The sequence below is a fragment of the Rasamsonia byssochlamydoides genome (genome assembly GCF_041956645.1).
Source record: "Rasamsonia byssochlamydoides strain NRRL 3658 unplaced genomic scaffold VTN77scaffold_11, whole genome shotgun sequence".
Classification (NCBI taxonomy): domain Eukaryota; kingdom Fungi; phylum Ascomycota; class Eurotiomycetes; order Eurotiales; family Trichocomaceae; genus Rasamsonia; species Rasamsonia byssochlamydoides.
Window position 1 is genome coordinate 327478 of NW_027192394.1, and position 14320 is coordinate 341797.

The following is a 14320-nucleotide window of genomic DNA, read 5'->3' on the forward strand; positions in this document are numbered from 1 at the left end:
ATCTATCTACCTAATTCAGTCAGAAAGAAATAAAGGAATAACTCCACCACACCGGACCAGACCATATGTGTTCAATTAGGGGGAAAAAATGAGCAAGGAATCGATCGACCTACAAGGCTGATCATTCAGGTAATGCACAAACAGGGCAACTCAGTTGATGCAGGAGAAAACAATAGTAGAAAAAAAAACTTTTTGTAATGGGTATACCGTATTGTTGAAACTATTATAGCTGGAATTTCGTCCTCGTCTTTTCGAGCTGCCCCTTCCATTCCCACTCCTGCCCGCTGGCTCGTTGTATCCCCTTGTCGATGCGTCGCAACTTCAGTGTGAATCTTGGCCCCAGCTCCTGCAAACCCGCCTTGATGCCCTCGACGCCCTTCATTTCTTTCCCGTCTGCGCCGACGACGGGTTTCTCGGTTTCGCGCTTCTCGCGGAAGACGTACCGGTGCCGGCGCACGAAAATGTAGTCGCGCTGGTTGTGCAGGGTCACGACCTGTCGGCCCTCAAAGTCCGGTTGCGGCGGGAACAGCGTGCGGAAGAGATGCGCCGTTAACAGACCCAGCGGCGTGCGGAAGTTGTTCAGGATCAGCTCCGGCCAGTGGCCCGTCGCTTTGCCGTGGCCTGGGATCCTCTTCCCCTCGACCCAGTTGCTGATGGAGAAGTGGAAGGTCGGGCCCTGCGGGAGGTGGACGATCGTCAGCCCCGAGGGCCGTTTCTGGTCCTCCTCCAGCACCAGCACCGCCGTGTAGTTGCGGTTCGCGGCGAATTGGGAAATCTCCTTGACGGAGAACTTGTGCGCGTACCGATGGGCCGTCCGTCGGATGTATACGCTGTTCGGGAAGAGATCGGTGAGAAGTCGCGCTTCGTGATGTAAAGTGGAATTGATCGAGGTGGTGATGAGGATCTTGGGCGTCGGGAATTCGTTGGTGAACAATGTGGGAAACTTGGCTGCCAGTGCATCTGGTGCCAGGTTCAGATTGGTGCTTTTGGTAGAGTGCGTCGGACTCGTCGCTCGCTCAGTTGCTGTTGGGAGGGAAGATTTTCGTGTCTTCTTCTCTTTGCTCTTTTGATTTTCCTCAGCGTCTTCATCATCGTCGTCTTCGGAATCAGTCATGATCATGCTGTCAACTTCATCTTCATCATCCTGGTCGCCACTTTCTTGCTCTTGTCCGTCACTGTCCTCTTGTTCGGATATAGGCTTATTGAGCTCGTCCTCTTCCTCCTGCTTCTGTCGCTTTATTCTCTCCACATCGACACTGAGTCCCAGTCCATCCTCCACGTCGCTGTCAACCTCGTCCCAGACCCGCTTCCGTTCGAGAGTCAACGGTATGTTCTTGCGCAGCCGTTCCTCTTTTAACTTGGGATTTTTGGCTTCTTCCTTCTTCCGGGCGAATCTTTCTTTCCGCTGGGCAGCATCTTGAGCCCGCTTCCGCTTGATATGGAGCAGCTGCCGGCGCAATTTGTTGGCGGGCTTGTAATCCAGCCCAGCTTTGGGAGTGGCCTTTGCCTTGGACCTTTTTTTGGCAGCCATTTCGACTGCAAAGGCGTCAATTGAGGCGCTCTGCTTCTGAATGCTTCAGTTCTGTCCTACGTATATGTACTCCAGCTGGCGGAGCAAAAGTTCGGGGAATAATTTTGGCGGAGAATCGTTTCTCCGGCGGCCCCGAATCTGCAGCGAGTTGACTGGGGCAAATCTTGTTCTTCGCGAATTGCGGGACAAGTTTAAATAAATGACTTGACCAGATCTCTTCAATTTTAATCTAGCGCCAACCGACATCTCCTGCAGGGGTCGTACTTGACGCTCCTCTGACTCATTCATTCCTCCCTCCCCTCCATTCCTTCCCCTCACGCCAGCGTGGTGGATGAGTCAATCTCCCCTCTATCGACTCCTCCCACGCCTGCTGAAAAGGAATCCAAGTAGCCCCACCAGAGCATTTTCGAACACACCTAGAACATACCCAGCGAAGCCTGCAAAGAAGAACACCGGAATGGCGACCCTCACGACCAAGACTGGTCAGGTTGTGGACCGGTCGATCCTGGAGTCCCTGCTCCGTCGACGACTCTTCTACTTCCCGGCCTTCGAAGCTTATGGCGGGGTGTCTGGTCTCTACGACTATGGCCCGCCAGGATGTGCGCTCCAGACCAACATCATCGATATCTGGCGGAAACACTTCATCCTGGAGGAGGATATGCTGGAGGTGGATACGACGATGCTGACTCCCCACGAGGTGCTGAAAACGAGCGGGCACGTGGACAAGTTTGCCGACTGGATGTGCAAGGATCCCAAGACCGGCGAGATCTTCCGGGCAGACCACTTGGTCGAAGAAGTCCTGGAAGCGCGTCTCAAGGGTGACAAAGAGGCCCGTGGCCTGAAGGTCGAGGTGGACGAGGAAAAGGAGGCGAAAAAGAAGAAGAAGGTCAAGGACACCAAGGCCGTCAAGCTGGATGATGCTGTGGTCGCCGAATATGAGGAAGTCCTTGCCAAGATTGACAACTATGATGGCGAGGAGCTGGCGGAGCTGATTAGGAAGTATGACATTCGGAATCCCAGGACGGATGGGGAACTCCTCCCCCCGGTGGCTTTCAATCTCATGTTTCAGACCTCAATTGGTCCGAGTGGCACCATGACTGGCTATCTGAGACCGGAGACTGCTCAGGGCCAGTTCCTCTCCTTCCAGAAACTGCTCGACTTCAACCAGCAGCAAATGCCTTTTGCCTCTGCCAGCATTGGCAAGTCCTTCCGCAACGAGATTTCTCCGCGCTCCGGTCTTTTGCGCGTTCGTGAATTCCTCATGGCTGAGATCGAGCACTTCGTCGACCCGGAGGGCGGAAAGAAACATCCTCGGTTCCATGAAGTCAAAGATGAGGTGTTGTCTCTGTTGAATCGCGACGTTCAGCTTTCTGGCAGCACTCAAACCGAGGACATGACCATCGGCAAGGCGGTGGAGACCGGTCTGGTTGACAACGAGACCCTTGGCTACTTCCTCGCCCGCATTCAACAGTTCCTCTTGAAGATCGGAGTGGACCGGTCTAAGCTTCGATTCCGGCAGCACATGGCGAATGAGATGGCGCACTACGCCGCCGATTGCTGGGACGCCGAGCTGCTCACCAGCTATGGCTGGATCGAGTGTGTGGGATGTGCTGACCGCAGCGCTTATGATCTGACGGTGCACAAGAACAAGACTGGCGCGCCTCTGGTCGTCCGTGAAACCCGTGCGGAACCTCTGAAGATTGAGGAGTGGCAGGTCGACGTGGACAGGAAGAAGTTCGGTCCTCGCTTCAAGAAAGACGGCAAGACTGTGGAAGCCGCGATTGAAGCGCTCTCCCAGGACCTGCGCGAGAAGTTGGCTCTTGATCTGGAGAAGAACGGCAAGATCGAGATTGATGTGGAGGGTGTCGGATCTGGAAAAGTGGAACTGGACAAAGATCTCATCAAGATCGAGAAGCGGACAAGAATCGAACATGTCCGTGAGTACACGCCCAACGTGATTGAGCCTTCCTTCGGTATCGGGCGAATTCTCTACAGCTTGCTTGAGCATTCGTACTGGTTCCGACCTGGCGATGAGGCTCGCGGTGTAAGTTCTTCCCCAACGTGATGTCAATTGTCAATCTCAGACTAACTGTTGTGTCAGGTCCTGTCCTTCCCGCCAGCTGTTGCCCCAACCAAGGTGTTGCTGGTGCCCCTTTCTACGCACGAGTCGTTCCGTCCCTTGTGCGAGAGGCTGAGCATGAAGCTCCGCCGTGCCGGTATCGCCAGCAAGGTCGACGACTCGTCCGCCAGTATTGGTAAGCGATATGCGCGCAACGACGAACTGGGCACGCCGTTTGGCATCACGGTGGACTTCCAGTCCGTCAAGGACAACACCTTTACTCTTCGCGACCGCGACACGACGAAGCAGGTGCGCGCGAGCGAGGAGGAGATTCTGCAGGCTATCAAGTCGCTGGTCGACGGTGAAGAGACCTGGGAGGATGTGCGGAAGCGGCTGCCTGAGTTCACTGCGCAGGAGGTTGATTAAAGAAAGGGATATGGTAGGACTAGATGACATGTAGATATATAATCAGGGAACAGCTTTGATGACCACGGCCAGGAGGCCAACCCATGTACTGATTCTGAATGACAAACCAGGAAGAAAATCGAATGGACTGATGTGGCACTATTATTTATTATTTTTGTGTGTATGTCATGGACCGAAGGGACTATTCGTAGGACCAGTCGGAGATCCAGCAACAACACGGCGTACCACACTCAAATCTCTAAAGACAGTAAAGGAAATTCATCGTCAGCTCCTCCAATAGGTGAAATTTGGCCAAGTTCTCTTCCAGGTTTATAAATTACCTAGGTATGGTATACTCTTAGGGCTTCGGTCTGGGGTTCCGCCGTGCCAGCAGCGGCGCTGTTGGCCAGGAGTAAACTCCGCCCTTGGTTAAGCCACGGCAGCGCGTGAGCGTACGTGGACATCATCGATCGACTTGCCTGACTTGCAGGTTAATTAATTAATGCGCTGTTCACTCGACTCGATTCGACCACATGGCCGCTCCACAACGGTGATATATCTACCATGAATCTATCTTAGGGAACGAGCGCATTTCTTTTCTTTATTCTTCTAGACCTTCCTCACCACCACCATTAATTACTGCCAACAGTCGCAGATTACACGAACTTACTAGGACGGACGACCGTCTATGGCGCCTTACATCTCGTCCGCTAAGATCACCCTTTCCTGTCCGCTCTTCGCGGCCGATTTCGACCCCCGCAATAATGGCTTTCTCCTCGTGGGAGGTGGCGGAGGTGAGGGCCGCAGCGGAGTAGGGAACAAGATCGTAGGTTGACTATTCCTGTTGTAGTGGAGAGAGAGAACGCTACGACTAACTGCCGAAAACTAATAGGCACTCCTGAACACCTCCAAGCGCAACGAGATCTCCGAAGTGGTTGATATCGAGCTGTCACGAGATGAAGATTCGGTCACGTCGTTGGCAGTTGCGCAGGCAGATGATGAGTCGATCGTGGCGCTGGCTGGCATCAACAGCTCCCAGGCCGAACAGCAGCAGGGGAACAACCAGCATCTACGGTCCTTCCGACTGGAATACCCGCCACGGAAATCCGTCAATGGAGACGACGCCGCAGCAGAAAAGCAGCAGGAACAACGCCCGAGGAAGACCACGCCACTGGCTCGGACATCGCTGTTCAAGACGATCCACAAGCCCAAGCGGGGCGAAAAGATCGATACGTACCAGAGACTGTTGAGGTTGTCGCCATGGAAAGGCGCCGATGCCCCTCGAATTGCTGCCATCGCAACCGGACTGGCCCCCTCCGGCGAGATTGTACTGTTCAACGTGACCCCGAACCCCCAGCCTTCAGACGTCATCGGCCGGATTCGATTGGGCGATGGTGAAGAGGCGGAAGATGTGGACATCATCGACATCGATGACGGAAAGTTCCAGGTCGCATATACCAACGGCGTGGATGTGTTTACATTCGAGATCTCCCCCTCACGGAAATCCGAGGCTGCACCCAACATCAAACCGGTTTATACGATGCCCTTTCCAGACTCCAGAGCGAAGGTCAAGACGCGACCGAAATTCAGGGCACTCCGCTTTCTCTCACCAAAGACACTGCTTCTCCTCCAGAATGCACCAGACCGCGGGGGCTGTGAGCTGGTGGGGCTCTCTTTGCCTTCTTCTTTAGAAGGCAGCGCTTTGGGGAAGGTCAGCCAGCGGAAGAAGCTGCGCAAATCCATGAAGATAGGATTGGGGCTGGATGTCTGCAACCTTGGCGAGAGCCCGGACAAAGAACGACAGTACATTATCGCGGTAGCAGGCAGTGATCAGTCGATCGAGGTGTTCACTCTCGAGTACAGTCCCAAAAAGAAGGGATACGGCAGATTTCAACGGTACACGACATTGGCAGACGTCCATCCGTTCTCCATGACAAAGATCTGCTTCTCGGCGTTCCAGCCTCCAACCCACCCCGTCACGTCGGCCGTGCTTCCGCAATATGTGAAACTGGCATCTGTCAGTCTGGGCAACACGGTCGTGGTCCATACATTCCCGCTCTCGCCTTTCCCAGAAGGTCAGACCCGAACGCCGCGGTACGTTCTCAAGTCACCGGGCCGGTCGGAGACCTGGGAAACGGCATTCAGCTGTTTCGTCGCGCTCCTCATCATCGGAATCAGCTGCTTCTTGCTCCAAGCCTTCACCGAGATCCGAGGCGGAGTTCCCGCCTACCTGGGAGCTGCAGACTGGCTGCCGGAGCGGGTCCGGCAGATGATCGCGAGGCCGTATATGTTCGAGCATGGGTGGCCTCAATCCCGGACTGACATCCTGCCCGGTTCGGCAGAGGTGCCCCAGGTGCAAACCCCTCAAAAGAAGGTACTTCGCGACATCCTCAACGCTCGTCGTCGCGCCGCGACCTCCTCTATCTCAGCAGAACTAGAAGACACCATCGCCCCCCACCATCGTCATCCAGCCATCATCGTCCGCGACGACGGTTCCGTCCTCTCTGTAGAGGAGGTAACAGCCGATGCAGCCGACGCAGCGGAGCTAGCAAAGAGGATCAACGCGCGCCGATGGGAAGACCTCCGCGAAGAAGAGCGCAACAAGTGGAAACGCCGGCTGTCGGAGGCAGGCCACTGGTCTGTCGAGGAGGGGGAGCAGATCCTCGAGGGGATACTCTTTGGTCAGTTGGCTGCTGCTGCCGCCGCTGGTGCCGCTGGTGCTGCGGGTGCTGCTGCAGCAATTGCGGGATGATGAATGAATGAGACTGTAGACAGGTATGAAGTATCAGCGGTTTAGCTTATTTGCTAGATGCAAGAAGGAAATAAAGAAGAAAAAGGAGAAAGGAAAAAGAAACGCGTGTATCAACTATTCAGCTTGTTCCTTGTTCTCTACTGTACTGTACTATACTGTACTGACTGACTGACTGACTGACTGATTGATGAGAGTCGAGACGGGTTTAAACGAATGAATGCTTAATTAATACGGATAATGAAAGAAGACCGATAAAACAAGGAAAGAAAAAAAAGTACAACAATACTATTCACTATTCATACTTATTTCCGGCTCTATTATTGGGTAGATCATTAATACTCGTCATGAAAAAGAAAACAAGAAAAAATAGCAGCAAAACTAGTAACAAACCACATGCCCCAGACGGACAGACGGGCATCTGCATGCGAGATCGAGATGAAGATCAAGATCGAGATCCTTTTTTTATACGGAGGGTATGTATGTCGATCGATGGATAGATTTTGTTTTGCTTGGAGTGAGATAGACAGAGACAGACAGACAGATGAACCTGACCATGACCATGACAATGACAATGACATACAATTCCAGCCTCATCTGTTCTGTGCTGTGGGTGGGAGACAAAGGAGACAAAAAACGAGGTAATAACATTATTATGATATGATATGTCTTCAAGAAGAAAGTAACCTTGTCGAGATCCGATCGAAGCGATGCAAGCAAGACGCCTAGCCTAACTGAATCAATCCACGCCGTATTATCTGCAGAGAAGAGACAGAGACAACACCACATATCATCTGACTGATTTGGGATAGGATATCGTGCCGATGGTCGCAACCTGTTTTGCAATGCGATGCGGTGCAGCTCACAGGTTGAAAATAAATAACAAAGAATTTACAACACAACACATAGGGCGCAATAGATTGCGGATATTTATCAGGATCCGAAACCGCAGAAAGATGCGTCCGACAGAGAAGGACGCGCAGGACTTTTAATTAGCAACCTCCAGCAGCGTCAATATCTTTCTTTTCATGATCCGCCATTCTTCTTCCAACGGAGTAACTCCGCCAGACTGGCTCGACTGCATCCCATCTTTAAGAATTCATGCGCCAGAAGCTCTTCTGCAGTGGCACGGCTGCGGACATCAACACAGAGACAAACACTCAGGAAGGACTTGAGTTCCTTGCTGAGTTTCTCTGGCTTCTTCAACCGCGGAGTGCCGTTCGTTGCAATGAGGTACAACGCCTTGAGAGGCTCCTCGTTAAGATACGGCGGTTCCGACTCGATCATCTCGATAGCCATGATGCCAAGAGACCAGCAATCGACCTTCGGGCCATACTCCTTCTGTTTGACGACTTCCGGGGCCATCCAGTAAGGAGTACCAACCATGGTGGCACGCTTGCTCTTGGATTCAGTCAACTTAGCGCAGAAGCCAAAATCGGCTAAGACACAGTCAGCATGATCGATCTATCAATCGAAACGACTTGACTCACTAATTTTGACATTGCCAACCCGGTCGAGCAAAACGTTGTCACTCTTGATGTCACGGTGAATAATGTTCTGACTGTGCAGATGAGCTAACCCTTTGCAGGTCTGAAACAAGATTAGCAAGACCATTTCCATCCGAGGAGAGATGCAGAACAAACCTCCAGACAAATAGTGGCAATCTGGTCCTCCTGGATCACTGGGTTGTTGTCAATCACATCTGTCAAAGCACCGCCCTCCATGAACTCCATAACCACCCAAAGCTCTTGATTCTGTTCTTGTAAAAAGGCGTCGAGGAAGTTGACAATGTTGGCATGCTGGCTGTCCTTCATGACGATGATCTCGTTGACGATCAACTCTTTGCGGGGCTGACTACGCAGGTCCATCTGCTTGATCGCGACCTGTGCCCGGGGCCCATACTGGCGATAAAGCTCCCGTGCCACGGGCGAGGTTGCGTTCTCCTTGATACGGGCCACATAAACCGAGCCAGAGGCACCCTGTCCAATCTTACGCTGTTTGCTATACGATTCATGAGGGTTCTCTTTGGACACAACCGACTTCAGCTTCTCCATCACCTCATTTTCGGTCATACTCGACATGCGAACCTCCTTCTGCCGCGGTTCCGCCTTCTTGGTCAACGCCGCCTCAGCCTGACGGACACCCTCCGGAACAGGCTTGTTCGCCGTTTGCTTGTTGGCAATGTTCAACGGCTTAACTGGCTGGACCGGGGCCGGGAGGCGAGTGGGTGGAGGACCCTGCGCCTGTTGTTGCGGCTTCCCGCCATTGTTCTGCGCACGAGTGGCCGATGTCTGAGACCGAGGGTCATTCACCGGCGAACTGGGGCTTTGATCATTTCGAGAACCCGATTTCTGGACATTCGTCTGAACAGTGGGAGGCGATGGTGCCGGGCGCTGGGCGGTGAGCTGCTTGGCGGGTTGCTGACGGGGCGCTTGAGGAGCAGGTCGACTTGGGTTAAATCGGTCGTTGTCGGGTCCACCATAGCCTCCCAGTTCCTGTTTCGCCAGGGGCACTCGGGTCTTGGGAAGGGATGAGTTGTACTCTTCTTGCTCCCGACGCTCCTGCTCTTCACGAGCCCGACGAGCTTCTTCCTCCATCCGACGTCGTTGCTCCTGATCGGCCATGTCCCGCATGCGGTCCGCGTCCGAGGGCTTGCGCTGAGATTGAGGAGAGGAAGCCGCCGATCGATCGTCCGCCGCGTTGGGGTCCAATCGTTGGGAAGCACTTGGAGGAGGCGGCCTGGGGGGAGCGACCCCGTTGCCCTGTCCAAGCTGTGAAGATGGGGAGTTCGATGCAGGCAGATTCGCATAATATTGAGGATTCTGCTCGCGCATTTTGATATCCGAGTAGAACTCCAGCACTTCAATGACCGCCTGGGGGTTCTTCTTGTAATCCTCCTTGGTAATCGCCGATGCGGTCAAGAGCTTCTCCCACTCCGCCGGAAGACCGACGAAGGCTCCGGTGCGAGGATCGAAGCCGACGTGGACTCGATGGCTAAAGTTGGTCGGATTGCTGACCCCGCCCATTCCTGGACAGCGCTCATAGATCTTGTCGATCCAGTCGTAAATCTCGTCATCGCTCTTCACCTCACAGATGATGGTTTTGGTGGGCACGTCCCGATTGATGATGGCAGCTTTTGAATTGGCGTCCTTGGGGTTGGCAAGACGAGTGATTTCAAAAGCCATCTTGGTATCCTCGGAGCGAGTGACACCGGTCACGGTGGAGAGTTGAATGGAAAGGACCACCTTGCCCGTCTCATTCTTGAGGAAGTCAAGACGGTACTCACGCAGAACCAGATAGCGCTGATTCCAGCCGGCCAAGAATTTGTCTTCCTTGCAACGCACATATCCCTCTTTGATGACTGCGACACCCCCTTGACCATTCTGGCTGCCCTTCGTCTGCGACTGGGACAGGTTGTTGGAGCTGGTGTTAGGGAAGATCGACAGAGTGGGCGTGCTGGGCGAGTTCAGGCTCATATTGCTCAATGATGTGGCGACGCTGGAGCTGGTCGGTGTCGTGGGGAGCCGCGGACGGTCAACTGGTGGCCGGGGAGCAGGACCCGGATTCATGAACTGATCTGGCGAATACATACTGGCATGGTGTTAACGATGGACTCCACGGTCGCGAGGAATGACTACTCGATCAATGCAGAAAACCGACGCCAGTTTGACTGGAAGGAGCAGTTCCAATAGCAGTCCTGGAACGCGACACGAATGGGGGGGAACACATCAACTTACTTCCCATGAGAAGCCATCGTGGGCAGTCAGAGATTCTCGATTAAGATATGATCCAAATCCAAACAATTCCTCGGATAAAAAGAAAAGGGGAGATGGAGGCTGGAGAATACAGAGAGAGCGGAGAGAAGCGAGCAGCACTATACAAAGGGTCAGAAAATCACATTGTTCCTGTAGACGAGTGTAGTGAATCAAACCGTGTCCTGTTTATTGTTTTGACGCACGGCACAGCACAGCACAGCACAATAAACGACGATGAATCCGGAATGTTGGAGGGAGAAAGGGGAGGAGGCTTACCTGGAGTGTTGACAGGACAGGGTCTGTTCTGCACACCCCGAGCCTTCTCCGACCTTGGGGAGAAAGCTGTAAAAAAGAGGATACCTGCTCAGAGATGGGCCTTTCCAGCAGCACACAGCAGTGAATTCACGACAGTGCCGAAAGCTGAGCGTCGGTATGAGGGCGATGGAGAGAGAGAGAGCGCCGGGGCAGGGAAAGGAGACAGCGGGAGAGAGGAGGTGAGGTTTCACCCGCGCGGAGCCACAGGCAAGACGAATGAATCCGACGGCAGAAGGCTTGCAAATGGCAAGCTCTGTGCAGCAGCGAACACACTGCAATCGTCTTCTACTCTCCCCTAAGGTTTTGCTAGAAAAACAACCTGGAGATGTGTTGGGGGAGAGAGGCCGTGGACAGGGTGCACACCGATAGATGTCGAATTGATTCGGAGTGGAGTGCCTAGTAGTTATTACTCTGGAGACGAGATCTGCTAATGAGGTCCTAATCAAAAGGACATTGGCAACCGGCCTGCCTGTGGAGGTCCCTAGGCGAGACTCAAGTTAGTTAAGGAGTTGGGACCTGAGCGCGGGCCTTGACAGTCGACTGACTGGTGTTACTCTCATACTCTATAACTAGCTACTCCGTACTTGACAACTAACAACCAGAAGAAGAATTCCAGTACGCCAGCTACTTCAGAGCAGAGTGGGCTGCCAATAATCAGATTGATTGGGGACGGAAGAGGGGCGATCTCCTCCCGAGGAGCGGCAAGTTGCCGCTGAAGCGCCGGTGCACTGCTGCACTGTGCCAGCCATGGCTGCCCGGAGAATTCATACGATATGTCATCACTATCGGTGTTCTATAGACTTTCTTCCCGCAGACAAACTGGATGCCATCTGCCAAGCCGTCACTTTCTCCTAGAGCTGCAGAGACCATGCAAGCAAGGAAATGTGTTCTTGGTCCGGAGATGAACAAAAACCCACGGCCTTTACTTTGTTATGCGGCGTGCCCCTTGCTACCGTCCACGAGTCTCGACACAATCAAGGATTATTGGTGCGCCGTGGACAAAGCACGTCTCCGAACCCTGGAACTGGGGACCAGATCCCCTCAGCGAATCGATATGCTGGAGTCGGGATCCCTGTGGAGTTTGGGCCGTGGATGAAGCTTTCGGTTCCGCCGGGGGCCCGTTTGATTTCCCTGTAACTGCAACGGTTAGCGACAAGGTACAACTGAGCTCTGATCATCATCCTGCGATCAATTAAATGGACATGCGAAACATACCAATTAGTGAAGATTCGACGCGTTTCATACCCGCCAGTCACAGCGGGCGTAGTGCTGCCACCGGCGTCACACTCGCTGTAGATTTTCTAGTGCCCCGCTGACACTTCCGAATCCCACGTTGAGTTGAGGACGCCTGATTATCGTGCGACCATCGGGGTCAGGGGCTGTCATTATTAGTTAACTGAAGACCCAATGGCCGTTAAATAAAAATAACTGAGCAGTTGGGATCGACTCAAGCTTCCTGCATTCAGCTGACGGATTCCATGCAACGGTATAACTGCCTATAGTAATGAGATATCTCCTGGGCCTGGATCAATCAAGAAATGCTTCCTAGGAAGTAGGACAGAGGGTGGGATCGAGTATCAGGATAACCAGAACCCCATATTGTCTTACTTGATTGACTACCAACCAGTTGAAAACCCACCAACAGACAACCTCGGGACTCTTTACCCCGCGCTGGAGAGGGAGTAACGATGACCAACCAACACATATACAATTCTCTTCGGGTATTCTGCTGTTCATCATCAATGCAATAGCATATACACATAGATCACAAATCCTTTACGCCTCCGCGCCAAAAGGGTAATTGAATTTGAGTAACGAGTTCAGCCCGCCAACCCATCCGTCATCTGGTTCCGTCACTCCGATAGTCCTCCGCATCACGCAGGGGACCCCACCTCGCCAGTCATTCTTCCCATGTCGGATTTCTTCGTCCCAGACGCGCATTTCCATTCCCACTGACATACCCTGCCCCATACTCTTGCCATCGATGCTCACTTCCACCTCTCGCCCGCGATTCTTCTGGCTCAGCCGCAAGGTGACGGGCGTACTGGAAGGCAACACCAAAGGCCGGAAGCTCAGGCTCCGGGGACAGACCGGCGTTAGCAGCAGCGATGGCACCAGAGGGTGGACGATGCTTCCTCCACTGCTCAAGCTGTAGGCAGTGCTCCCCGTCGGAGTCGAGACGATCATGCCATCAGCCACCGCCTCTGTGAGGAACCTGCCCCCGACAAAGACATCGACAATGGCCAGGTGTGGCTCTTTCCCCCGGTGGATCAGCACCTCGTTGAGGGCGTAGACCCTCCCATCTGGGACGCTGTCATCCGCATGAATGGTTTGACCGGGTGGCTTGATCGGTTTGCCATCTGGGGTGAAAAGTCCGACCCGCAAGCGGTTGCGCATCAAGATGCGGGCACCTCGAGTCGAACCCATCGACTTGCCACGTACAGATGACCACCCCGTCGGACCCATCTGGGATTCGGCCTCTTCATCGGCCGCCGTTGGCTTCGGCTCACCCAACACAGAAGCGCGGTCACCCACACCGGCACCAGACATGTATACCTCTCTGAAGGCACGCTTATACTCTTCAAATTTCCACTCGCCCAAAAATCCCAATGTCCCCATGCTAAACGACAGTACCGGGGGCACATTGTGGCATGTTGCAAAGAGTGAAGAGGCGCGTAGTATGGTGCCGTCTCCGCCTAGGGTCACGACCAGGTCCACCTTATCATGCAGTGGAGAACTAGATGTAGTCGTATAGATAGGGAACGAAAACGAAGAGTGAATTTCCTCCGCAGTTTTCGGTTCTAAGACGATGGAAAGCGACGGATATGTGGATGTGATATGACTGCGGATAGCAGTTAGCAGCCAGTTGCATCCGGAATAAGATTTTCTCCATACTTCACAAATTCAATCAGGGACCCAGTCACGGCCGGGGCGCTTTGTTTCTTAACGATCAAAATGTTTCGTGGAGGAGATGGCCACTGAAGGGAAAGGAGATCGCTCCCACGAGATTCTAGCCGAGAATAGACAGTGTTAGCCAGCCCTCCAACCATGGACGGGCATATTTAATGAGACTGCATGTGGACGCACACCTTGATATTTTGGAATGAGACGCGGAGGAAGATTTTCTATGTCTCTTATTTCGCGACGACATGAGGACACAGAGAATGCCCGGTAGTTCCAGATCCGCCATGGCGCAGACCCGCAGATCCGGGCAACAGTGACGCGCATCGTGAGAAATCACGCTGTGGATGGACACTGTGAAATTTTCCTCAGAAGACCGGATTCGCAGCGGGAGTGGACAAGCCGCGGCAGTATCGAAGACGAGCTTGTCCAACGTTACAAGCCATTGCTCAGAAAAGAAGCTGCAGACGTGCTTTGCGGGGGATCCCGGGGACCAGATGGCTATTATGTCAGGGAGGTGTGATAAACCCCATCTCTCTTGTAGATAAATGTATGACTCCGCAGAGGAGGAGAAGATAAGATCGGAGATGCAGGTCTTTCGAGGC

General features: G+C 53.4%; 6 protein-coding genes across 6 annotated transcripts; 2 read left to right on the plus strand and 4 right to left on the minus strand.

Moving 5' to 3' along the window:
- Positions 1-223: 223 nt before the first annotated feature.
- On the minus strand, positions 224-1531 carry VTN77DRAFT_876 (uncharacterized protein; the record flags this gene model as incomplete). The annotated part of the gene is made up of 1 exon (XM_069425292.1): positions 224-1531. The coding sequence occupies one exon, from the start codon at positions 1529-1531 to the stop codon at positions 224-226; it is 1308 nt and encodes a 435-aa protein (XP_069280357.1).
- A 457-nt stretch (positions 1532-1988) lies between these two features.
- VTN77DRAFT_877 (uncharacterized protein) lies at positions 1989-4016 on the plus strand (the record flags this gene model as incomplete). The annotated part of the gene is made up of 2 exons (XM_069425303.1): positions 1989-3575; positions 3633-4016. The coding sequence occupies 2 exons, from the start codon at positions 1989-1991 to the stop codon at positions 4014-4016; spliced, it is 1971 nt and encodes a 656-aa protein (XP_069280358.1).
- A 667-nt stretch (positions 4017-4683) lies between these two features.
- On the plus strand, positions 4684-6747 carry VTN77DRAFT_878 (uncharacterized protein; the record flags this gene model as incomplete). Its single annotated transcript, XM_069425314.1, has 2 exons — positions 4684-4821; positions 4888-6747. The coding sequence occupies 2 exons, from the start codon at positions 4684-4686 to the stop codon at positions 6745-6747; spliced, it is 1998 nt and encodes a 665-aa protein (XP_069280359.1).
- Positions 6748-7770: 1023 nt separating this feature from the next.
- VTN77DRAFT_879 (uncharacterized protein) lies at positions 7771-10498 on the minus strand (the record flags this gene model as incomplete). The annotated part of the gene is made up of 4 exons (XM_069425325.1): positions 7771-8183; positions 8235-8334; positions 8388-10335; positions 10482-10498. The coding sequence occupies 4 exons, from the start codon at positions 10496-10498 to the stop codon at positions 7771-7773; spliced, it is 2478 nt and encodes an 825-aa protein (XP_069280360.1).
- A 1265-nt stretch (positions 10499-11763) lies between these two features.
- VTN77DRAFT_880 (uncharacterized protein) lies at positions 11764-12057 on the minus strand (the record flags this gene model as incomplete). The annotated part of the gene is made up of 2 exons (XM_069425337.1): positions 11764-11951; positions 12030-12057. The coding sequence occupies 2 exons, from the start codon at positions 12055-12057 to the stop codon at positions 11764-11766; spliced, it is 216 nt and encodes a 71-aa protein (XP_069280361.1).
- Positions 12058-12590: 533 nt separating this feature from the next.
- VTN77DRAFT_881 (uncharacterized protein) lies at positions 12591-14042 on the minus strand (the record flags this gene model as incomplete). The annotated part of the gene is made up of 3 exons (XM_069425348.1): positions 12591-13656; positions 13710-13824; positions 13904-14042. 3 exons carry the CDS (start codon positions 14040-14042, stop codon positions 12591-12593), a joined length of 1320 nt encoding a protein of 439 aa, XP_069280362.1.
- Positions 14043-14320: the final 278 nt, after the last annotated feature.